The sequence below is a fragment of the Ammodytes marinus genome, assembly GCF_949987685.1.
Source record: "Ammodytes marinus genome assembly, chromosome: 13".
Taxonomy (NCBI): Eukaryota; Metazoa; Chordata; class Actinopteri; order Uranoscopiformes; family Ammodytidae; genus Ammodytes; species Ammodytes marinus.
Genome location: NC_137217.1, coordinates 8,000,555 through 8,025,956, shown reverse-complemented (window position 1 = coordinate 8,025,956; position 25,402 = coordinate 8,000,555). Strand labels below are relative to the sequence as shown.

General features: G+C 40.4%; 1 protein-coding gene across 1 annotated transcript in view; it reads left to right on the top strand.

Annotated features, from left to right (window-relative positions):
• Window positions 1-25,402, top strand: part of LOC307259494 (myelin basic protein-like) — a 49,781-nt gene that overhangs the window by 10,824 nt on the left and 13,555 nt on the right. Inside the window, exons 2-3 of the mRNA XM_080039360.1 lie at window positions 1,054-1,112; window positions 14,474-14,546. Coding sequence (XP_079895486.1) covers window positions 1,068-1,112; window positions 14,474-14,546 — 118 coding nt within the window. The 5' untranslated portion in view covers window positions 1,054-1,067. The remainder of the gene's footprint in view (window positions 1-1,053; window positions 1,113-14,473; window positions 14,547-25,402) is intronic.

Genomic DNA, 25,402 nt, shown 5'->3' with positions numbered 1-25,402 from the left:
ACGTCCTTTTTGTTAAAAGCTCAGCCATTGTGAAAGAGACAGGACAGGAAACACTTACACAGTCTTCGATCGTATGTGGCATGCATCTTTTAGTATTCTACGAGGACCTAGGCCTCTGTGTTCAATATGAGTCATAGAGCCTGTTATTGAGCATGTATTTAGATAAATACGCTGCCAATCACACTTGTTTTCCTCTTTTCCTGGCAAACCTTGAGTCAGATGGCAGAGGTGGGAGACAATGGTGAGAACGAGAAGCAAAATGATATGTCGGAGTGAAAAAGGTGCGTCATTACCATCGGAGAGATGTATCATATTCAGCGATGATCACACCAATTTCATTTCATTTCATTTAACTTTTATTTATCCTCGAGAGACCAATTGAGGGGTGACCCTCATTTTCAATGACGTCGAGTCAAAACAAATTCAAAACAACAATACAAACAAAATATTCATGAAGTAGCTACCAGTAGCAAGCAGTGTTTGACAGCAGTGTTGGCACTGCAGGGCATTGCAGGCCGTGTGTACAAAATATTTCAATGAATGAATAGTGGAATGGAAAGCTGTGCTGAGACGTGTGCAATCAAAATCCAGTGTGGAATTTAAACAAGTTGGACTAGATTATTATTTTTTTTTTTCAATTGCATTAACATATTAACAAACAACAAAGCAAAGCAAAGACTCCACATGTTCATTAATAGCGTATATGAGGTAATGACAATAGTAACTGGTATGTGTGTAAGAACTGTACACAATGCAAGTATAGTAACATCAAGTAATTCCATTGTGCTTTTTTATTAAACCAATCCCCGAATCACAATTTTGATAATGATTCTTCTTAAAGCCTCTGCATTTGTAAACATGTTGGTTGCATTTCTCTGCCGCCGTTCACTAAACAACAGTTAAAACCGAACAGGGACTACCAGAGGGTTTGTATTGCTTTGGGGCGATGCTACAGTTTCACACACCAACTCTAGTGGAGTACATAATCTTCACACAATGTGCTGTGACAGTCTTCTCTTGGCGTGAACTCATTCTCTGTTTTTCTTCTTTCAGACTCTTTCAGCAGCATGGGCTTGAATCTAGGAAAGAGGGAGTCACCCACAGACAGCAAGGTAAGAGCCTTCTCTATGGGCGCTTAAATGTCTTGTTTTGTGCGTGTGTGTGTGTGTGTGTGAGCGCTTTTTGTTGACTTTGACCTGGGAATGAAGCATTTGTTGTAGAAGTGTTTTATTTTCGACCTCACTGAGTGAACGGCGGCCTTTATCAGCAGGACTTTGGACCCCAGGCTCTCTCGGCCGTACTGATTTATTATCTTCCCTGAGCTTTCAGTCAGACTGTAAGACACTTTACAGAGTGTGTGCCTTGAAGTCTTTTTATTTATTTATTATTTTTTGGCATTTTTTTAATGCTTTATTGACAGCGCAGAGAGACAGAGATAAAATGTGTTAAAGAGGGGAATGACATGCAGAGAATGACCCGGGAAGGATTTGAACACCGGGTCTCCTGCAACGAGGACTGAGCCTATATTGGGGGGGGGGGGCTTGCTCTAACCACTACAAACACGAGCGTCCCCCTCCTTTTTGAAAAAGTTAGAGCTTATGTAACACAGCGTGAAGGACTCAAGATACTAGAATCTTCACAGGTTGTGTATTTATATCCAAAGTGTTTTTTCTTCTTCTCCATGTTAACAAGGGATTTGATTCGATTCTGAGCTGCCTAAGTAGAGGGTGTGTAGTCACAATTGCTTACTGTAGCATTTGGGTTACAAATCTAGCTGTTCTGGTAATCACACGTCCACAGGCAACACCATGTATTCATCTCTTTGAGGTATTGAGAAGCAGTAGTTTATGAATAATGCACAGTTCTCATCACTTCATATGGAGATTTTTGTTGCAGAGAGAAGAGGCGGTTATTGTAGATTTGTATCCATCCATTATTTTGACTACTTTATACAGACGTAAGAACCATGTGCAGTTTGAGATAAATCCTGCATGTTGTTGACACATTTACGATAGTCAGCCTTTTGTGTGGATGGAATTGTTGGAAATTTCTTTCACTGGTAATATTTTACACACTGCATTTTATACAATCGCTTTCCTGTGACCATCAGCATCCCACTCTTAATTGAGCCACACTGCCATGGCAACACCTGAAGCACAATGAGTCCCCAAGGGCTTTGTGTCTTTCCCTACAATAACCCCCACAACACCACAAGCCTAGTCGCAAAAAAAAAAAAAACACCAACCAGAACTGGAGAGACATTGATAATTGACCATCCATAAGCTGCACCAAATCATTCCTTTCACAGCAACAAGGTTTCTCTGTGAAAGTCATAGAAATGGCAGTTTTTCTATACGAATATAAATAAGAGATGATTTTTTTAATCAAATGTTTTAGTGCACTTGAATTCCTGTTGAGTCAGAGATGGCTTCTTCTTTTTTTTTACGATTATTTTTTGGCATTTTCAAGCTTTATTTGACAGTACAGATTTGAAATAGAGAGACAGAGAGAGAGGGGGGATGACCTGCAGTAAAGGTCCACGGGTTGGATTTGAACACACGACCACTGCAACGAAGGCTGGAGCCAAAATGGAACACGCCCTATCCACTATGCCACCGGAGCGCCCCCAGATTGCACCCTTTTAACAGTAAAGTGGATTGCAGTCTCAGACAGAGAGACCTCATTCCCATTGATGGGTTGTTTTCTGCGGCCGTGACAGGACTTTGTTGTTTGCTGTCAGAAAGTAGGCGGACACGTGTTGGAAAAGGAGCCATTATATGGATCACTGAGTTTGCACATTTAAGGTTGAGAAGAATAAGTGTTACTGTTTTGGGTCTGTGCTATGAACAGAAAGTTCAGGTATGAAATATTACAGAAGCTCTGGTGGCAAATTTAGGGCAATCTTGTCCTTTTCTCTATTATAACTAGCCCAGCCGTTTAACACCTCCCGATGGGCTTTTCTAATTGGCTGGGAGAGAAGGTGTTCTGCTTTGCCGCCGGGCCCGGTACTTGACAGAAGATGTCTACCTTCAATAGTGCTATAATTACATAGTTTTCTTTTTTTCGGACTCCTCTTTCTGCTCCATGAGTGGAGACATTACCATCCAGGCGCTGCTCCGGTATGTGGACTATGGAGGAGGATCAGGCATAAACCTGGGACAGTAATGTAATTTAATGACATCGCATAATTAACCCCAGTCGTGCTCAAGTCCTTTTTTTTGTCACCGCTTTTTCAAAATTACAGCAGATATAATAAGGTATGGCCATTACGTGGGAGACTGCAATCAGACTTGAAGAGGTTGCTAGGTTGTTGTGAGCAGCCCACACCTCCAGACTGTGAGCAAGGAGGCGTAGATGAAAGGGCAAACATTCAAATACGGAGGATAAAAGCCCTCTTTAAAGCACATGTAAATTCAAATCCACAAAGTCCATCTAACTTTTGTTTTAATTTGGAAAGTTAGTTGCATGATTAGGAAAGCATCTGAAAAGAGTTGGGCATATTTATCAATCCAAATGAAAAACGATTGTCATTTAAGTTTGATAAACTTTACAGAAATTTGGTGTAGATGAGGCAGGTTATGCTTTGGTTCTAAAGTAGATATTTTGAAGCAGCACAGAACGTTCTTTAAAAAATCTGTTGCCATGTAAACCATTTGATACGGCCACGCCCACACAGTCCTGTCAACAACAACAAAAAAATTTGCTTATTGAGACACCGAACTTTGATATCATATATTTATTTTTTTACTATTTTAGACCAGGTTTCCAGGTTGTGGCCTGCAGCGTACATTTTGTGTTGTGGGCGGGTTGTTGTCCGGCTACCTGGCTGGCTGCCTGTAATGGGCAGAGCGATCGTGACGGCGTGCTGTGAAGAGGTTGAGCCTTCTAGCAGCAGGGAGGCAGATAGCACACGCTCACTGAAGATTTGCTTCGTTTGGCTGCAAAGCACACCCTGGAGAGAGGAGAGCAGCAAGCAAGAGCATGTGGATTCATTTGTCAAGTGTGGAGCTGCCAGGGAGGAGTGTAAGGGATGCACCTCGCAAAACCAAGCTGCGTTGTCTATGTAATTGTATAACTACGTCGTACATCTCCCCAGATCTGCCATTTGTATTTGTTCCCCTTTATGCTGGCTTGATTATCCTGACATTAAAGTCTATTTAAAGCTCTTGCAAAACAGCCGGTTGTCATAGTGACGATGGAGCAGGAAAAGAGTGTGAGAGAGTGAGGCAGGTTGTGTTTAGTTGAGTCTGAGTCCTGATCCTTCCCCCCCCCACTCCCTTTATCATTTCAGGAAAGGTGAAATGTACTCATACCTACTTTGTCATAATGTCAACAGCACCTGTGACCAAATGTTTCTCTCTCTCAGCCGATGTTTACACTGCTTTATATTTATATTAGAGCCTAAAGTCCCACTTGGAAGGACGTGATGATAACGAAAGCCAAATCGCCTTGCTCTGACTGAGACAGATAGTTTTCTCATATCTTCCTATATGATATATCATGGACTTGGGGACTCTTAGTTTCTATTGGTTCCTCAACAAACTTGAGATAAATCAATTGCAGCGAATACAGAAGCACCAAGAATCAACTCAAAATACCAGAATGCAATGCAGACAGTGTATTTTGAGTAAAGGGCATAATTGTCAGTCACTTCCAGTTGTCACTTTCATTGGTTTTGGGGAGTGTAGGGCTATTCCTTAATGACAAAGAATTACTTAATGTGTGGTTCATTTTGTGAAATTCAGGAAATGACTCACTGAAGGAGAATTAGATAAGGTAAAATTGCATATATTTATTTGCTTTTACTTTATCCCAATTAAGAGGGTCATATACTGTAGGTCAACAGCTCAGATCAAAATTCCTATTTATTTGTGTATCATTATTACCAATATCCCGATAAAGCCGCAATATAATGATTAATCACGTAACTATTAAATTCCGAGATACAAAACCATGAAATCAAACTTAATAATAATAATAATAATAATAATAATAATAATAATAATAATAATAATAATAATAATAATAATAATAATAATAATTAATTAATATTTATTATTATTATTTCAGATAAGGCGCATTTAAAATTCTGCTTACAATATAGACATGGCACTTCTATGGTGTTGAACTGCTTGTTGGTAACCGTATGGTTCCTCAACAAACCTGAGAGAAATAGATTACAGGGAATGCAGAAGCACCAAGAATCAACTCAAAATACCAGAATGCAATGCAGACAGTGTATTTTGAGTAAAGGGCATAATTGTCAGTCACTTCCAGTTGTCACTTTCATTGGTTTTGGGGAGTGTAGGGCTATTCCTTAATGACGAAGAATTACTAAATGTGTGGTTCATTTTGTGAAATTCAGGAAATGACTCACTGAAGGAGAAGTAGATAAGGTTCATTGAGTAAAGGTGGGTGTAAAGACGAAGGCAGCAGTTGGAATTTAAAGTTGCTTTGTCAATCCTCTGTTCATTTACTACAATGTGCCTGATGGTGAATTAGTCCTGGAACTGAACCAACGGAATCAAAGACTTGAAGTCTCCAGATGAGGGAGCTTGAGACTCAGCTACTAAAGGACCAGCCTTCAGAACCTATTACAGCCTTTGCCATTGTACCCAATTAGAGCGCTCCATGTATTGTGACCAGCCCAGCAGGCTTGTTCCTGTCACTTCTGTCTCCCGAAGTGAGATCGGTCCATATAATCATATCTACACTTTCTCTCTGGTTTGTCATCGACTCTGCACTTGCAGCCCCCACAATCTGAGTTAAAGGAAGACTTCAACTACAGCACTGCTTGATTTCTGAATGTTATCTTAACCTTGGGTTCGGCCTACTTTAAGTATATCAAATCACTTTCTTAGAGCTCTGAATAACAGAGTGATATGTGATAAATCCTCCCTGACATTTGAAGAACATCACTTCAGTATAAAACTGGCCTTTTCAAGCTACTAGGCCTAGGGAGACTCCAATGTGTCTAGTGCTTTTTTATATATATATATTTAGGGAAAAGGTTAGATGAAAGGTGCACTCCATTTGTCTTCCATGTGCTGTTATGGTATGAAAATGAAGGGCACAGCTATCACCAATTGACAAATAGGAACTTGGATTATTTTTGTTAATATCAAATCATCCAAATTCTGAAAGGTGTTTTAAACGGATACACTCTGTTTCCCCTCTTAAATACAAAGAGTACTTCAGCATATTGAACCCTTCCAGTACCTTTGAGACCAGTGGGTTGAGTGGAGCTGAAACTGCAGTGTGCCAGTCAGAGACACTAATGGCTGGACAGACATAAATGCTCATTCACCATAAATACTCATTATTGTCTTCTGGGATGGAACCTGGAAATACTGCAGTCTTAGGCAGGCTTTAATGATGGGAGACATCATTTTCATTTGTGTCGGTTTGTTCTAAAATACAGTGGAGTATGGCAATTATCGAGCTAGAAAGTCACCAGATGAGGGCTGAGAATAGCAGTAGGGTTTCAGGAGAACATCAGTAATTAGCAAGTGTGATCCTTATTGAGCTGCTGTGCAGTTCTCCTCTGACCAGAGCCAGGTGATTCTTCACTGCCTCAACCTGTGGAGGCTCCGCTCAAAAGGTTCTATAGTTAATCTGCCACCAGTAATAGGTGTGAAGTCACACTGATAGCAGTGACCATTGGTAACACACTGCCGTAATGGATTGAAATCCTGTAGTGCCCGTAAGGTCCTCCTGCTCAAGAAGGGACATGTACAGAACCGTCTGAAGTTTGCCAATGAGCACCTGAACGACTCAGAGAATGCTTGGGAGAAGGTGATGTGGTCAGATTAGAACAAAATCAAGTTCTTCCTGCACGTCAATGACCCTAAAAAATACAGCAAAGGCAACACGGGAGTGGCTCAAGAAGAAGCACACGAAGGGCATGGAGTGGCCTAGCCAGCCTCCGGACCTTAATCCAATAGATCTGTGGAGGGAACTGAAGCTCAAGTGACAGCCTCAAAACCTTAAAGATTAGGAGAGGATCTGCAAAGAGGAGTGGTCCAAATATCCTCCTGAGCTGTGTGCAAACCTGGTCATCAACTACAAGACACGTCTGACATCTGTACTTGCCAACAAGGGTTTCTCCACCAAGTACTAAGCAATGTTTTGATAGGGGATCAAATACTTATTTCACTCAATGAAATGCAAAATAATTTATATCTTTTTGTGATGTGATTTTCTGGATTTTCTTTTTGATATTCTGTCTATCACTGTTGAAATAAACCTAGCATTAAAATTATAGACCGTTCATTTCATTGTAAGTGGACAAACTTACAAAATCAGTGAGGGATCAAATACTTATTTCCTCCACTGTAATTGTCAGTCACTTCCAGTTGTCACTTTCGTTGGTTTTGGGGAGTGTAGGGCTATTCCTTCATGACGAAGAATTACTTAATGTGTGGTTCATTTTGTGAAATTCAGGAAATGACTCACTGAAGGAGAAGTAGATAAGGTTCATTGAGTAAAGGTGGGTGTAAAGACAAAGGCAGCAGTTGGAATTTAAAGTTGCTTTGTCAATCCTCTGTTCATTTACTACAATGTGCCTGATGGTGAATTAGTCCTGGAACTGAACCAACGGAATCAAAGACTTGAAGTCTCCAGATGAGGGAGCTTGAGACTCAGCTACTTAAGGACCAGCCTTCAGAACCTATTACAGCCTTTGCCATTGTACCCAATTAGAGCGCTGCATGTATTGTGACCAGCCCAGCAGGCATGTTCCTGTCACTTCTGTCCCCCCAAGTGAGATCGGTCCACATAATCATATCTACACTTTTATCATATCTGGTCAGACCTGCTCTGTACTTTTTATATTTAGCTTTGGTGGTTTGAGGACAAAAACAGTTTAACTAGTGATGCTACCGGTACATCTTCGTCGGAGACAGAGCCATACAATGTGCTTTGTGAAATGTTGTGACAATGTGTCGCCTTTTTATTTTAGTTACTGCATACAACGATTGTTTGCCTCCATAGAATTTCAGTTTTCCTCTTTTCTATGAAAACGTCTATTGAATCCCTTGAATATGGCTTTCTCTCTTGTCTGTCAGCGACTCTGAACTTGCAGCCCCCACAATCTGAGTTTAAGGAATACTTCAATTACAGCACTGCTTGATTTCTGAATGCTATCTTAACCTTGGGTTCGGCCTACTTTAAGTATATCAAATCACTTTCTTAGAGCTCTGAATAACAGAGTGATATGTGATAAATCCTCCCTGACATTTGTGGAACATCACTTCAGTATAAAACTGGCCTTTTCAAGGTTTTAGTAAGACTCCAATGTGTCTAGTGCTTTTTTTATATATATATATATTTAGGGAAAAGGTTAGATGAAAGGTGCACTCCATTTGTCTTCCATGTGCTGTTATGGTATGAAAATGAAGGGCACACAGCTATCACCGCGCGTAGTTATGGCAGGGGGGGCGCGGATGAATATGTAAAAAAAAATAAAAAACTTTGTTTGTTTTTGATATTAACATCATATTAAGCAAATGTAAGTTATCATACAACAAAAGGAATACAATGTGTTAGTCTAGATAGTTAATAGCTTAATAATTGAATCAGTTCATCTGGGAGATAATCCGAGGTTAACTGATCACATCACGCTCACGTCCTAGCACAGTGTGTATTGAGTTTATTTACAAACATTTGGGATGGGGCTGCCCTCAGTTGCCCATGCACTGTGTATAGTCTATAGCCTATTTCAGCCTTGTCTGTGGAAATAAAGATAGCTGGACAAGAGTTCTTCTGCTTTGTTCCTCTCACTGCATTTTAAATGCATTCATTATATTGCAGAGAAATATGTCTCGTTAAAGAATAAGCCCAACCCAGAGGACCCTGCATAATATTTTATTTTAAATTAACATTTTCATGGAAAATGCATGTGTCCTTCTTCAATAGCCTCTAAATCAGGGGTCTCCAACAGGTCGATCGCGAGCTACCGGTAGCTAGGTTGACCGACTTGTAAAAAAAAAAAAAAATTTTTTTTTTTTTTTTTTTTTTTACAAGTTAAAAATCTGATGAAGGTAAATGCACCTCTTCCCATGGTAAAAACTTTGCGATTTGCGGTAAATAAATGTTCACGTGTCTCAAAGCGTTTCTCTATCAGCTGGTGTGTGTGCTGCTCTGCGGCTCTGCATGCGGCCATGCATAACTATGGCATGCACTGTCTTTGACCTTTGCATAAATGTATTTAATCATTTTAAGGGGAAAACACATTGTATTTAGTTATTTGTAAAACAGCCTGCTATAGTAGCCATACAAGATTTATTTTCTGAATTTCAATGCTGCTTTATTTTTACGTTTTAAATTGGGAAATACATGTTCCAAAACGACCAATAACCTCTGTATTTAAAAAGAAATCAAGCAAGTAGGCTAATAATAACCATTAATGAATTATAGCCTATCGCATCACAGTAGGCCTAATTGTCCACAATAATCTCACAACAGTCCATATCTAAAAAGGAACTTTAAAAATGTACAACTGTAAGGTCAGTTGTCTGTTTTATTCAAATAAGCAGTTGTTTATTTCTGTTGTGCGTATTGGCATCTTTGAGCAAAATACCCCCAAAATTTTCGGCGCGCCGCTTTGCGCCGCGCCTCCTCCACCCCTGGGTGGTGACCACCTTGACTAAGACATTTCCTGGGGGAAACACTGTTGCGTCACAATAAGAAGTGTAATACAGACATTGATGTCAATTTTCACTGATATGTGGCCCACAAAAAGTGTAAAGTAATGTGTTCTTGGACCTTTGATGGGAAATTATTTATGATAAGCATTGGGTATTGCAATTTCACACATGTACAAACAGAAGCTTAATTCATTTGATGTGTGCTATGTAAATAAATATAAGCGATTTGATACAAGTAGCTCTTGGCCACTTTAATTTTTTCAAAGTAGCTCTCAGTTGAAAAAAGGTTGGAGACCCCTGCTCTAAATCATCTGACCCAGTGTCTCCAAATTATATGTTCACACAAAATTCCTCATATTTAGCCTCTTAATTTTCCTCTCAAAGGGCACCAGATTCATGCATTTCACTTTAAAAAGGTACAAAAAAAATCTCCCGGGGAGGGGGGGGGGGCATACCCCCGTACCGAGTGTCTGGTCCTCTGCTGACTAATATTTTCACCCAGTAGGACATTGGAGGCACTAGCGATAAAACCACTTGGTGTGTGAATGGACAATAGTCAATAATTTGGGCAAGTCTGTCTGCCAATCTTTCTCACTCCACTGCACACTCAGTCACTACTATCCATGGTCAAAGGAAGCAGGATTAAACCACTGGATTAAGATGTTCAAATGTATTTTAAAAAAGCAAAACAAAAACATACTTCGATAAAGATGTTAAAATGTTTAAAGAAATGTGTTTAAAAACGCACAAAGATGTTTAGAATGTTTCAAAAATATGTTTAAAATGTGTAAAATAATGAAAAGATCTTTCAAAACACACAGGGATTTAGAACTTTTTTTTTGGGGGGGGGGGGTGTTCTCTGAGGGGGGGCTCACTCTCTCACACTTTGAAAACCCCTGTTCTAAAATACAGTGGAGTATGGCAATTATCGAGCTAGAAAGTCACCAGATGAGGGCTGAGAATAGCAGTAGGGTTTCAGGAGAACATCGGTAATTGGCAAGTGTGATCCTTATTGAGCTGCTGTGCAGTTCTCCTCTGACCAGAGCCAGGTGATTCTTCACTGCCTCAACCTGTGGAGGCTCCGCTCAAAAGGTTCTATAGTTAATCTTCCACCAGTAATAGGTGTGAGGTCACACTGATAGCAGGGGCCCAATGACACCATTACTGCTGCCCCTCTGGTTCACTTGGGAAAAATTGCATATATTTATTTTCTTTTACTTTATCCCAATATGATAGTAATGAGGGTCATATACTGTAGGTCAACAGCTCAGATCAAAATTCCAATTTATTTGTGTATCATAACCAATATCCTGATAAAGTCGCAATATGATTAATCGCCTAACTATTAAATTCCGAGATACAAACAAAATCAAACAGAATAAAAAAGTAACTAAATAAATAATAATAATAATAATTTCAGATAAGGCGCATTTAAAATTCTGCTTTCAATATAGACATGGCGATACTATGGCGTTGAACTGCTTGGTGGTAACCGTATGGTTAATCGTGCCGACAAATTAAAACATTCACAGCACGGAAAACTTGATGACCAATGGATCGTCAAGTTGTCCAACAAGTGACAACAATAAGCTTCCTCTGAGAAAAAGTTATTGTTGCATTCAATTGCTAAAGTTTTACACTAACAACATGTGCAAGGCTGACGTAAAAGAAAAATAACAGCTGTTCCTGATGTCATGTGGAGGTTGAACACTACGGTTGTAGATGAAAGAAAAGAAAAAAAAACGTGTACGTGCCAGAATGTAGGATAATGCCACCTTTATCAATGCGCCAAAGTCTTTGTGCAGTCTGTCTTCTTTATCTGCCTTGCTTTCTTTGTGTGCGGCTCTTGTTGCATTCAATTCATTGGTTGTAGGAATAGGACCTGCGCCAGATACTGGCAGAATGACATCTGAGATTGCAACAGACTCGAAGAAGAAGAAAATGTATCAGCGATGCTATCAACACAGATACAACAGGCATCAATTTCATCTGGAATTATCTCCCATGCTGTACATCTTATGCTGGGCTTACACTACACGACTTTTCACGCAATTTGACAGTCCCAGACAATCTTCCAATGTCGGACTGAAATCACAGAAGTCGTGCTGGAGTTGTGGCGCGCGCCCGTAATCTCAGTCGTTTGGTGTATGGTGGTCTTCCGACCCGATTTCAGCCAGTCTTCTTCCCGTCTTGACGTTCCGACATTATCAAACATGTTTGATATTATCGTTAGTCTTAAGGTGCGAAACCACTGCACTCCGCGGTGCGGCAGTCGGCCGCGCGAATCGCAGGTTCCGCGCCGTGTGACCATATTGGGTCATATTGTGTCCGCCGCCCGACCAGAGTAGCCTTCTCTACTCTGAGGATATGCTGGTGCTAACCGGTGCTGAGGGGACCAGTCTGCTGTGCTGATGGTGCTTTACCCAATATAACCGGTGCTAACTTGGTTCATAAAGCAAAACTGATAGCTGTACACAGCAGGCAACAGACACATAGGCTATTCACAGAACGTATGGGAGCAAACTGTGACTATTATGTTTTCATCCATCTTAATTTCCTCTGTCAATCGTCCCAAAGTGAGTGACGTCGGGAGGAGCTCAACGCTGATTGGCTATCGCGGCGCGGCCGCCAGCAAAAAGTAAAATTCTCTCAACTCCTGCGGCGGCCGCACCGCCCTGGCCGCGCCGCGTGAACCGCTCGCCGCCATCCGCGCGAAATACATTAACTTTGTATGTAAACTCGCTGCGCGGCGGTGTGCAGTGTGTTCGCACCTTTTAAGGGGTTGGCTCAAGCGAATTTATGTAAACACTGTCACACGCGTTTGCGGAAATTATATTAATTTCAAAAGGAATGTAGTTGTATTCTTGCAATATGAGACCCCCTGTCTTTTCAAAATCTCACTCTGTGACTGAAAACTAATGACTAGTTGTCTTCAGGTGTGAGTTGATTGTCTTTAGATGTAAGAGGGTTTCAGTCTTCAGTCTTTTCAAAGTCTTTTAAAAGTCCTCTAGTGTAAGCCCAGCATTAGCTGTCAGCACTGTGATATTACATTTGAAATTATATTATTCCTGTGTATACCAGCAGTGCAATTGTGTTGTTTTCTTGCCATTTTAGCCAGTTTCCTCTTATTTAATTGCTTTCCACTTTTACATTTATTAGATTGTTTTGTTAATTTCACATGTAGATTTAAAAATAAGATTGTTTTATGTTGAAAATGCCTAATCTTAATCTTTGTAGGCAATACACATTTCAAATTGCAGACATAGCACCTGTCTTTGTCTCTCAGTGGCTATTCCTGCTCTTAACTTGCTTGTGATTAAGAATCTCATCACTTGAGAGCTGCTCTTCATTTTTCCTCCTACGCTTTACTGTGGGAGTAAGTTGCATGTTAAATATGTCTTGTTCACTCTCGGCGAATAACTTTTCTACTCCTAGTTGGTTCCCTAGAGTTAATTTAATCTCAGATTTTATGGATACCAAGGCCCCATATAGATCAAACTTAATGCTCTTAACTAATTTTCTAAATGTTGTAAGTCTTGCTCTATAACATTAAAGTCATGACTTAATTTGCATTCACCTTTTTCTACTTTGACTATTAGTTTGGATTTATTATATATTTATTTCTTATAATAATGAGCCTGCTTATTGAATCTGGAGCTCTTCATAGCCATTTAAATGTACATAATCTGTTTTCATAACTTAATGGATAAACACAATATCAAAAGCATGGCACTTTGTGTGATTTGCATTAATAAGTGTTCCCTCAACCCACTCATCCACCCAACCAATGCCCCTCCCACTCCCAGGACCGTGTTATAGCTTGCACTTCCCTCTTGAATGTCTGCGTTCAGTCACCATGTTGGCAAACCTACTTAGGAGTGCAAACTGTGCACACAAGTACATATAAAATTTGAGGCATAGCAAATACAGCTATTTATTTCACGCATTATTTATATATAAATATAAACATATATACAGTATAAATATATATACAGTGTGTATGTGCCAAGTGACAGCTGATTCATTTGTCTGACTAAGAAGTAACAGTACAGGTGGATATAGCAATTCAGTTTGTATAATGTACAAGTTATGACTCAATGTATCCAACCTGACCAGAGCTGACAAGGAGTTGCAGCCGAATCACTACTACACAAGCCTGACAAATCAGTTGTGTGCTGTTGTTTTTGTTATACATTTATTAAGTCTGTTTCCTCCTTCTCAGTCAGGTGTAGTGTCTGGCACTATTTACCACTAACACACACATATTTAATTTCAATTTATGAATGTACCTGTTGGGTATAGATAGACTGGTATCTTTCATTTACTACTGATCACTTTAAGCGTTTCCTTTTATCGTTAATGCTGAGATGATATTGAACAAGTCAGTTTTGTTTTGAATTATGAATCTAGAATTAGCAGTAGGCTACATCAAAAGAGCTTTAATTTCAGTTCACAAATACATCAAAGTATTCAACAGCAAATAAGAATATTATTAATAATCATCAATTCCAAAAACGTTATGTATGACACACGTGTATATTATTGTGAACATTTAAAAATGGTTCTTATCTGTAATACTTGCACAGAATGAAATCTGTCGGAAATGATGATGAACACGGTGGATGAATTGTAGATAAAAGGAGCAATTCAACAAAATGGTTACCCCTTCTTCTGAGTGTGAAATTAATGTCATTGAAAATAATTAAGCTATAATTGAGAGCCTAAATGGGTTTAACTAGCTCCTTGTGTCAGTCTCTGTCTTTGCTCTGTTGCCATGGCACCTCAGCGCCTCACCTCTTAAATGTGTTTTTGTGTTCCCATTAAAGGATCCTTCACCTGACCCCAGATTGGTGCAGACAACGGCAGTAGCAGAACCCGAGTCACAAGATGAAGTCTTTGGTAAGTCCCAATGTTGGTCTGGCTTGTCAACAAGAAGTCAACACTTCAAATGCTTACCAGTTTAAATCATGAATTAAAATGTGTGGCTGCCAACCTCAGAAACACCACCAAGAGAGGCTCTTCTACTAGACAGATTTCCTCGTCAAGTCTGACAAGCATAGATACATATAGAGGATTTAAATGTTGTTTCTGTCAGACCATGTCTTTGACTCGGTCAACAAAACAACAAGGGAATTAAAAATACTAGAACGAAAAAAATATTAAAAAGTATGAAGTCAATGTCTGTCTTGGGAACGGGGGTACAATAACAGGGCACAGATCAAGAGCAAACACTGTAGTGATGAAGAAATAAAGTTCTGTTGGACATGGAGGGGTTGGGATGGGTAAGTTACAGTCAATACTTGATGACAATGGGTAGAGAGTTCAGCATCCTGACAGCCTCATGTATGAAGCTGTTGCACAGCTGTCGGGTGGCGCGAGCTCGGAGTATCTCCCAGATGGCAGAGACTGAAGACGCTGTGTGAAGATTGGGTGGGGTCACTTGCAATGTGGGCTATAGGCGGGTTATGTACATTTCCAGGAAGGAGGAGGAGTGAGCCATCGGTGATCTTCCCAGCCGGGTTCACATTGCGATGCAGGGACTCGCCTTTGGAGGCAGTGCAGCTCCCAAACCGTGCAATGATACAGCTGCTCAGAATGCTGTCCATGATACCTTGGTAGAAAGAGCTAATGATGGGTGCCGGGGCTCTTGCCCCATCTCTTTAGCCTTTCAGAGGAAGTAAACTTACACTGCTGGACTTTCTTGAACAGTCTTGCAGTGTTATTAGTCAAGGAGGGGTCCTCAGTGATGGACACACCCAACAATATGGTGCTGTTTACCCATTCCACAGCAATACTGGGTGTGGTGGGCTCTCCGGAAGTCAATAAGAATTTCACTTTGTTTTCCCAACATAAAGGGAAAAATAATCTTTGCATCACATGGCCTGTTGGTTCACCTCATTCCTGTAGATTAGTCATTGTTGTTGATGAGACAAACCACAGTCATGTGTCTTTAACACATTTGACAAAGTGCTTGAAACTGTCATGTGATGCACAGCCATGGGTCAGCAGAGTGAAGATCAGGGGATTGAGTGTGCATCCCTGTGGTGTGTCCACGTTGGTAAGAGGAGGGCAGAGGAGATTACCTCATCAGTGAACCGGTTGGCAGGATATGCAAATTGGAAAGGTTCAAGGATGGGAGGAAGGATGTATTGTGGTGCATGACTCTCAAAGCACTGAATAATGGCGGAAGTCACTGTAGCTGAATAGGACTGACTTCTTCTCCAAAGGGTATGATGATTACAGTGGCAAAGAGGCATATAGGTACAACAGCCTGACTCAAGGAGGCGTGGACGATGTCTGTTAGGACATCCTTGAGCTTTTTTGCACAATCTTTTAACACAAGACCAGGTATTTCGTATGGACCAGCAGCTTTGCAAATTGCAAGCGTTACTCATGGAGTGATTTTGTCATCTGGCCTGGATGTGGTTCTTCTCAGTTCAGCTGTTTCACCATCTCTGTAGGGAGCGGGTCCCTCACCTGTCATCCATGGCTTCCGATTAGCTAGTGAGGAAATGGGTTTAGTGATAGTCACATTATCAATTCATTGAGTGATGCAGACAGTCACTCCTTTATGTTATCGTATTTTTTTTTTTGAACATGGCCCAGTCAGTGGTGACAACACAGTCCTGATATGCAAAGGTGGCACCCGCGGGCTACACACATATCTCTTTCTTAGTTATCGGTATGCAGTTTCTGTGAAAGCTTATCGGAATTATATTTTCTCCTGCTAATCTGTTAATGTAGGCTCAATGCAGAGGAGCACTGGTGCACAGTAATACAATTATGCAATCGCACAAATTGTGATTAGTTGTGGTCATATCTGACTACAAGATTATGATTATTGATGATTTAAAAATCGACTTGTTGAACTGGAGATAGTGTTTCTGTATCCAAAAGTGTATTATTGAATGATTGTGGCAGTTTTTCAGGCAGTTCTTGCATGAAGATCAGTGGAAAGCACGGTGTCGATCAAATCAGTTGAACCTGGAATGACATCTTAAATTCCATTGAGACAGGAGTAGCTCATTTTAACTGAGCTATTCTGACTCAATGTAGTTTTTAAATTAAATTTTTTTTTGGCAACAAAGCTTCAAAGCTGTCTGTTATACACACCAGCCCAGATGTTGCTAATCCTGTGGTGTTTCATTTTGGAGCAGTCTGGCTGGTGAAAAAAGTTGGCAGTTACCAATAATTGATGAAACTTAGTGGTTTGTGGAAGCCAACCTTTACACGTAATAAATGTCAGGAGTCCGTGTTCTGAGCAGTGCACCCCAAAGTATATTTTCCTACAGATTTGTTCTTTGAGTAGTTTTCCCTCGGTCAGATCTTTTGCGACTTGTTCGTGGAGAAAAGACAGTTTGGTGCAGAACAAAGTGGACAGGTGTAGGTTTGCTATGTTGACTGATTGCAATGCTTTTCCAGAGGAAAATTGCAATTGCTTTTGCAAATTTGTTGAGGTTCTGTTCTGATTTAATTCTAAACAAAGGCAAATCAGATGGCCCGGGAAATATACTATAACTTTCAGCACTGCATGCATAATAGATCAGACTATATAGAATAACATAATGGAAAAGCTTGATCGAGCCGATCACTCGCCTTAAAAAACAAGCTTACAGGACCATTTAACATGTCTTTTTGTTGAAGAGATTCAAACCATTAGTGCCCCTCAGCTCTCCTTTTGACATGTGTCAACTTTGATGATAAAAGCCGAGATGCTGCCTGTCACCTCCCAGGGTAAAGGGAATTACTTTTTGTTTTTCTACACATTCAATATATGTGCTGTGGCCGAACACCTGAAACAACACTGACTGATTGTTAGTGTGTAGGTTTCTTTTCGCTACCTGATGGGTCTTGCTGGCTTGCCAAAAAGGCAAAGTAATGAGGAGAGGTGTATCTGGGAGAGGGAGAGGTCATTCTGAAAAATGAATGAAACCCTCAAGACGTTGCCCACATGTATCCAGGAAGAGCACTGACTGTTCAAGAGCTGGGGAATGGGACACAAGTGCAGCCTGTTCACTCGGTGTCAGTCGCTATTGTTTCCAGCATGAGCTGAGGTGATATGAGAGTTTCCTCTCAATATGTTTCCCAATATGATATTTTCTCGTAAATTAATACTAGTTAGGGCATGATGAAAGGTTAAATACAAAAAAAACACATCATGGAGTTAGTATGACTATTTTAAAAATGTTACGCTAAAGTAAATGCTACAATGTAGTTTGTTTAAGTAGTGCAGTATTTAAGCTCATTACACTGTACAAAATGTCACTGTATATATATATATATATATATATTATATTAAATAGTGCTTAAAAGGATAAACTGTTCACATTTTCTTATGAGTTCAATTTCCATAATGTGTTTATGAAAACTTTGCTTACTATCGTCCAATGGCTTATGCAAAACCGATCTCTCAGCCTAGATGCAGTGCGTTTGTCTACGCACAATCGAATTCTTGCTATCTTGTCATGTTGTGGCAGCGATCATGCCTCTTGTGTGTCTGCTGTTGTCACTGTTGCTTTAGGATCAACAGGGAAGATTTACTTTGCAGGGGATTCGTCAGATTGATCGGTTAGCTACCTGATACGCTACTTCTCTGGCAGCTAATTAATGTCCCATGAGTTAGCACTTGTCATTGATCAGCATCGCACAGACTAGGATCCACCACAGACACAAGTGATACTTCAAAGAAGCCACCCACACAACAAAAAGTTCCTCAGATGTTGAGCCTCCATGGACAACAGTTTCCATCTACAAACATGACATTATCTGACATTCAGTAGGATTCAGTTGGATTGACCTTTTGAATCGTCCGCAAATAAAAAAGAAAACAGGTTATTATTTTTGTACACTGGTCTCCTGGTGGACCTCAGCTTCATCGTGTAGCTGCTTCTGGCAGTTCATGGCCGGACACAAATGAATTAGGAGGCAGGTTTAAAAATGGGAGGTAAGTAAGCAGCAGTCAAAAATCCTGATCTGACTGCAGTGTCCGCCACGCTCATTCAGAAATAATTAGCCTGATTAGTCTGGTAAATGAAGATGATGCGTGAAGCTGACTAAAAGCGCAGAAGCTCAACATGAAGAGCAATTTGTCTTAATCAAAGTTTGGTTGAGTGGTAAGTGGAAATCAATCCCCTATCATAGTGTGTGTTTTGTCTGATTACTATTGGTGAAAAAGCTGCTTCAAAGCCCAACAGTGTGGATTACACTGTGATGCACAATGTCTAACTGGTTCTTTGCTCAGTCCAAACTGCTCTCTGATCGTTACTGAGGGAACATCGCTGTCAGGATACATTTAAAACCTTCCTCTTACCTGTGCATCAAGGCTGAACTAATGAAGCGCCATTAGGTTGACTCAGGGTGCGGGCACGAGAAAAAAATAAAAGGAATTTCCACCAAATTGGCACAGTGTGAGTGGTTTATGATGGGCAGGTTAGCTGTGCTTTATTGGAGCCTGTTTTGGTGCAGTTGTCATCAGCAGGCGTCATGACTCATCCCAACCTGTCCAGTGTCTGGGGATGTCTCCATGCTGCACTTCCTGTTTGCGCTGCTTTTCCACTGAAGGGCAAACACCACCATCAGCTGTGTGCCTGTTAAAAGCCCATTATGGCTCCATTACCTGGCCCAGTCTCGCTCAGTAAAACAGACCCCCTATATCTGCCTGTTCTGTCCTGTCTGGGTCACGGTTTCTTCATCATCACGTGATGAACTGAGGGAAAAGCAATGGCAGCTGTAGATAGAAACCCATGAGAGCCAGAAAAAAAGTGGGATGGACTTAAGCGTGGTTGCCACACCAGCCATTTTAGTGGCAAGGTACCAGCAGGTTCGAAATGCATGTTTTGTTTACATAATTGCCAACATTATTGGCCTATCCCGAAGCTGAAAACACCCTTAACTGCCCAGCAAAAGAAAGTCACCACCTGGATTTAACTAAGCAAATAGGTTCTGCACTCCATCGGATAAAAAAATGCAGTGATTAATAAGTTTCAGTTGGCAACAAGTTATTTAACCCTAACTGATGCAGTGAATAGCTTCTTATCTCTAGAACAACTATTTCTGAAGACATAATCATGTGGTCGTGGAAAATATGTACTCTGTTTCAGAGAGGTCAAGATAACATCTAAGGAGATTGGTGGAAAAAAAGACTTATCAAAACGATGCCACAGCGAATGCGTGCCGCAATCAAAGCAATAGGTGGTTTACATGTTTGGACTCTGAATGCAGCCAAAAAGGCGCCAGATTTTAGAAAAATAGCTCGAAAGTTAAATAAATCCACACTCTTAGATCCAATATGTATGGTCTTTTTGTCCATGTTTTAGTCCTACGAGTAGTGTAGCGTGTTTGGGTGTTACTATATGAACAACAGATCTGAACAAAAGCAGTGATTGGCTACTAGTTAGGGCTGTCACAAAATCAAGTGTCAAATGATGTTAAGTGAAATAGTCTGAAGTTGATAGACTGTCCTTTTCCCCCCTTCATATTGAGAAAAAATCTTAACGCAGGTTTTCAGAGAGGTGGAGAAAAAGAGAGGGGGTTAACATGTGACTTTTTTAATAAAGCTTCAGATGCGAGAGGACGCTTTAGAAAATGGTTGTCAGGAAAGGGCAACCTTTGTGAGATGTAGATATTTGCTTTAGACTTGCAAAAAAAACAACCTGGTATGGTTATGGTAAAGGAAAGTTAATTCAGGGACAGACACATGCCCTGTTAAGGCTGCCTAGTTCATTGAAAGAGAAAACAAGGATGTAGGTGTAAAGAGGGTTGAGGCTTTTTTCTCTGGAGCACTTGGCTTTTCCTCCTAATTAGTTTGTTTTCGTGCCTCATGCTCCTCCTGCAGCAGCACTCATGAAGAAGACTCTAATGAGATGAATCAATACGTGTTACTTTGTAGGTCAATCTATTCTCAAGCAAAAGAGTGGGTTGTATGGACATATGAAAAAAGTTTAAAGTCAAAGAATGGAGTACAACAGTGGGAACATGGTAGCAAAGCAGACATGACATGGCTAATGTCATTTTCCCTGCTGTTGTCGACATTTTTCTCATTTGAATAAAGTATGACTTCACCACAAGCGGGAGAGAAAAAAGCTATAGACCAGATAAACATTTAGCAAGGCACCACTCCTGACTGAGCCCATCTAATAGGCTCATACCACATAACTAATTCAGCTTTCTGCCATATCATTTTGTTTGTTTGTCTGTGTGTTGAGGCTGCTGGGAAAGTTGATACAGCAAGCCTGTACTGTAATTGTTATTAAATATAATAATTTTTTTTATATAATTTTATAATATAAAATGATTTAAAAAAAACTAACATTTAACAAAATAGAAGTAAGACTGTAAAAGTGCAATTCATTTATTGTGCTTAATTTGTGATGTAATTCAACTTTGTAATAATGCATCTAAACAAGATCGAAGTCACAGTAGTGTTTTATAAGACACTTTAAACATATTCAAACATTTGATCACTTCATTGCATAGCTCATCAATAGCTTTAGATGTTCTTCTTTTTCAATCTAAATTTAAATATTATGTGAATGTTATGTGTTATTAAACTCTTTATGAACTAATACAGTTTCTCAAACCATGTCATTGTGCATATAGTACGGTAAAAATCTAGTCACCTAGAGAGAGAATTTGGGGATGATAATACACTAAAGGCTGCTGCTAAAAAGTCCATAGATGGTATTAAAATAAAATCTAATGAGAAACTTATGGATTGTAACTTGAAGCCAAATGTAAATGTATCCTTATCAGATTGTGCTATTCTTTCACAGTATGTATTCTTGAATCGATATAACAAAACAGGATTGTATCTGTTAAGTAACCAGCTGACAAAGCTGTGGGCATAAAATGATACAGACTGTCCTCTGAAGATCCGTTTTCATTTCAGATGATTCATTCCCTCCCAAGGTCACACTTGAACTTTGATCAAGGAAATTGAATGCTATTGGTGTGAGCCAGTTATCACTCACTTCACACACGTTCATGTGCTTCCCCTGTAATTGCTTTAGGGACCTACAGTCTTCTCTTGAAATCTTAAGGGGCCTAGTCATCTTGAGATTGCATTGATTTGTTTGGAAGCTGGTGTGGTTAGTCGTATTGCTGTTCTTTACTAACGGCCTGAGAGGGAGCCTCACCTCTGTGCTCACCCATCACTAAGGGTGTATTCACACATGCCGTGTTTAGTTCGGTTGAAACGAACTCAGATGCACTTCTGCCTTCGGTGCGCATCTTTCAGGCAGGTGTGAATACAGCAATCGCACTCGGGTGCGGACCAAACAAACGCTCCGAGACCCAGCTGAAGAGGTAGTCTCGATGCGTTTCCAAACGCACTCTGCTGCAGTTCGTTTGTGGTGTGAATTTGTTCGGACTCGATCCGACCCAAATGCAGGAGGCACTGTGCCTTTTCTTTCTTTTCTTTTTTAATAAATAGCCGTCAGCTTCACATTATGGGAAAGTGTTGTTGTCACCATTATTAGGAAGATTAGTTGTGGTTTGACCGGGAGCCCAGAACAATATAAATGCTGAATGTGTTCAGCGATCAGATGAAGGAGAGGGGAGCGTCTCTCGCACAGTGCCAACAGGTTCACGCTGCGCAAGAAGTGTGTGTTTTTATTTTGCTTCCCATGTACGGGACCGTCAATACTATCCCCGTGTCAGTTTGGAGCTGAACTGCGCCGACCCAGCTGATACACAGCTTAATCAGCTGAGTGTCAGCTTGAGCCTATTCTTCTCGCGTGACGCGCATCCAGCACCAAAAATACAGTAAAAATGATGTTTCACATCGTAGGCTACAAGCCACATAACGTGGCATTGACATAAGGCTACACATTATGACCATATGAAACAACAATAATTTGATGTTTTTCCTCTTTATTTATAGGTTAGATGTAGGCCCTTTTATTATTTTTAGCCCCATATTATATCAATGATATATATTTCGCAGTTTAAACTTCGTGCTTCCTGTTTCTCTCCACCCCAGAATGTCTGTCCAATGAATGAATGACCTCAGATCACGTGTGGTTTTGCTTCGTAATGCTGGTTCACTTGCAAAAGGGGCAATATGAAAGTGGACCACACCAAACAAAAAAAATCAAAACTCTATTTGGTCTGGACCAAAGCAAGTGCACTAGCGGACTTTCCCTGTGTGAATACACCCTTACTCTATAGAGAAGCTTCTGAAAACACAGATCAACCCGCAATCAAAACAGTTTCAGAACATGCCCTTTGGAAATGACATGTTTCTAATGAATGAATGAGATGAATATTTATTTTCAGTTTAAGTTTATAAGGATGCATAGCTGGATGATGGTGTGAATGATGCATTGTGTGTGTGATACAGCCTTTCAATTTACCTGCACACCCTTTATCTGGCTCGCACAGCTCCATCGGCCTTCTCAAGCAATTATTTTATTTTATTCCTTTTTCTGCTGGGCACTGTGTTTGCTGTAAGCACTGCATGCATTATTTTCTCAGTAGATAGAAGAGTCAAGAGGAGAGTACTATGATCGTTTTTGGTTTCACCAGACACAATACCGACAGTACAGCTCCACAAAAATGGCTTCATAGATTGACTAGTAATCTTTAAAGATGTTAACATTTGAACAGATCTGTTATACCTTCTTATAAACAAGATTATACTCATTCTAAATAATGTTATGGAGTGCAATTCTTGCAAATGTCTCTAATTAACATGTAGGAGGCTGCAGATGTTCTAATGTAGGGATCTGGTCAGGTAAGGCAAGTTCATTTAGTAGAACACATTACATCTTTTACATCAGCACAGTGTGTCTCTCTCACCTTGAATCAATATTAAATGCTCCAACAGAAATGAGTTTAACATCATAGTGTTAATTGTCTTTTCAGAGCTTTTCTATGATTACAACTGCATCTCATTATTTTTGTACACAGCAACGGAAATCTGTGTAAACCTAGCATTGACTATTATCACCTTTTTGACTATTATCAACTTGAAATGACAAGCTTGTTAGCAAACTGTTGTTTATGTATACATCCAGCAGATAATAGAGCGACATTAGCATTCATTTGCAGTCCTGTTGCTGTCTGGTCTCCAGCAACTCCAGGGGGAAATACCAGGCTCTTTAAATGCTACATTATGTTCACCGGCTAATTACCTTCCCAGTCCACTGAATGGTGCTGGACAGGAAGTGTACAGTCACTCTATCAGAGCCTTCTCGCTTAAAACTGGTGCCTGTTGTTAACAATGCTGACTAGTGCTTAAGTTCACTCTAAACACTAATGTTGCGGGCAGTAAAACCAGGAAGTGCTGCATAAAGGGCTGCATAGCCGCAGACCGGTCAGAGTGCCCATGCTGACCCCTGTCCATGGGAAGAAGGTGGTCCTGGACTGATGAAAGGTGTTCTGCATCACGTGGATTGCAGGTGCATGTGCGTTGTTTACCTTGGAAAGCGATGGCTCAGGGGTGCACTGTGGGGAAAAGGAAAGCCAGATGAGGCAGTGATGTGTGACCCAATGGGCAGTGTTCTTTGGCATGTACCACTGAGTTAAACAATGTGGCAGACCAAGTAAACCCTTTCATGGCAACAGTATTCATTGATTAAGGGATAGACGATCAGGGGAAATTGTAGGGGTGCGTTGGATCACAAAACTCAAGGTTCACAGTTTTTGAGAAATATATAAAGATAATTTTTTGGCTAAAAAAAAAGTTGGACGGGGATTTGGCGCTAGGGTCTTTGTTCCACAATCTCTATGTAATGAGGGATCATGGATTCTTATTGTTCACTGTCTAATATCGTCATATCGCACACATTGATGCCAGTGGTCTCTTTCAGCATTACAATGTTGCCTGCCAGGGTGCACAAAGTGTTTGAGAAACATCGCCAAGAGTTTAAGGTGTTGGCTTGGCTTCACAAGTTCCCCAGAACTTAATCAGATCAAGCATCTGTAAGATGTGCTGGAACAACAAGTCTGACTCATGGCCGCACATCACAACTTACAAGACTTAAAGGATCTGCCTTTAATGTCTTGGTGCCAGATACCACAGGACACATTCAGAGGTCTTGTGGAGTCAATGCCTTGTCAAGTCAGAGCTGTCTTGATGGCAAAAGGTTGACCAAACAATGTTAGGCAGGTTTTTTCTAAAATTATAATTTCAATTAACTGGTATTGTTGAATACATTTAATTATTCAGACTAGCACAAGCCATGTTCTGCCAAAATCATGCAGTAAAAAACAACTTACTGTATGACCTTTTTACCTTCTGCCACCCAATATCTGGCTTTCACTACACCTTTCAAAATCCATTTGTCATTTGAGCATCTACATGGCGAGTATGGGCTTTTGCTGGTTCTCGACTTTGTGTACGTTCTATATATCTTCACTGAGACTGTGTAAGCAGCACTGCTGACTGTGCATGCAACACGGTATTGAGAATATTTATGAGTTGTTTTCCTCTGCTTTGCATTTGTCAGTGGTACACATGTAGAAGTGCAGTGGCTCAGTCATTTGTCTCTGTGGCAGAGGCTGACACTAGCTGGTACACGGGCCCTGGCACTGCCAACATGAAGCACCTCCTCTCCTTCCCCCCCTCAAAAGCTCTGATTGTTAGAGGGCTGCATCCATCACTGGACCAGTGTTCTTTAGTTTGACACCATTGTTCAGATTCTCCCTCTCTGTCCTCTCTCACCTCTCGTCTATTTCCCTTTCTTTCAGGATTTTTTCTTTCTCTCCGAGACGAATGATTAATCTCAAGATCAGTCAATAATGCAAAAAAAACG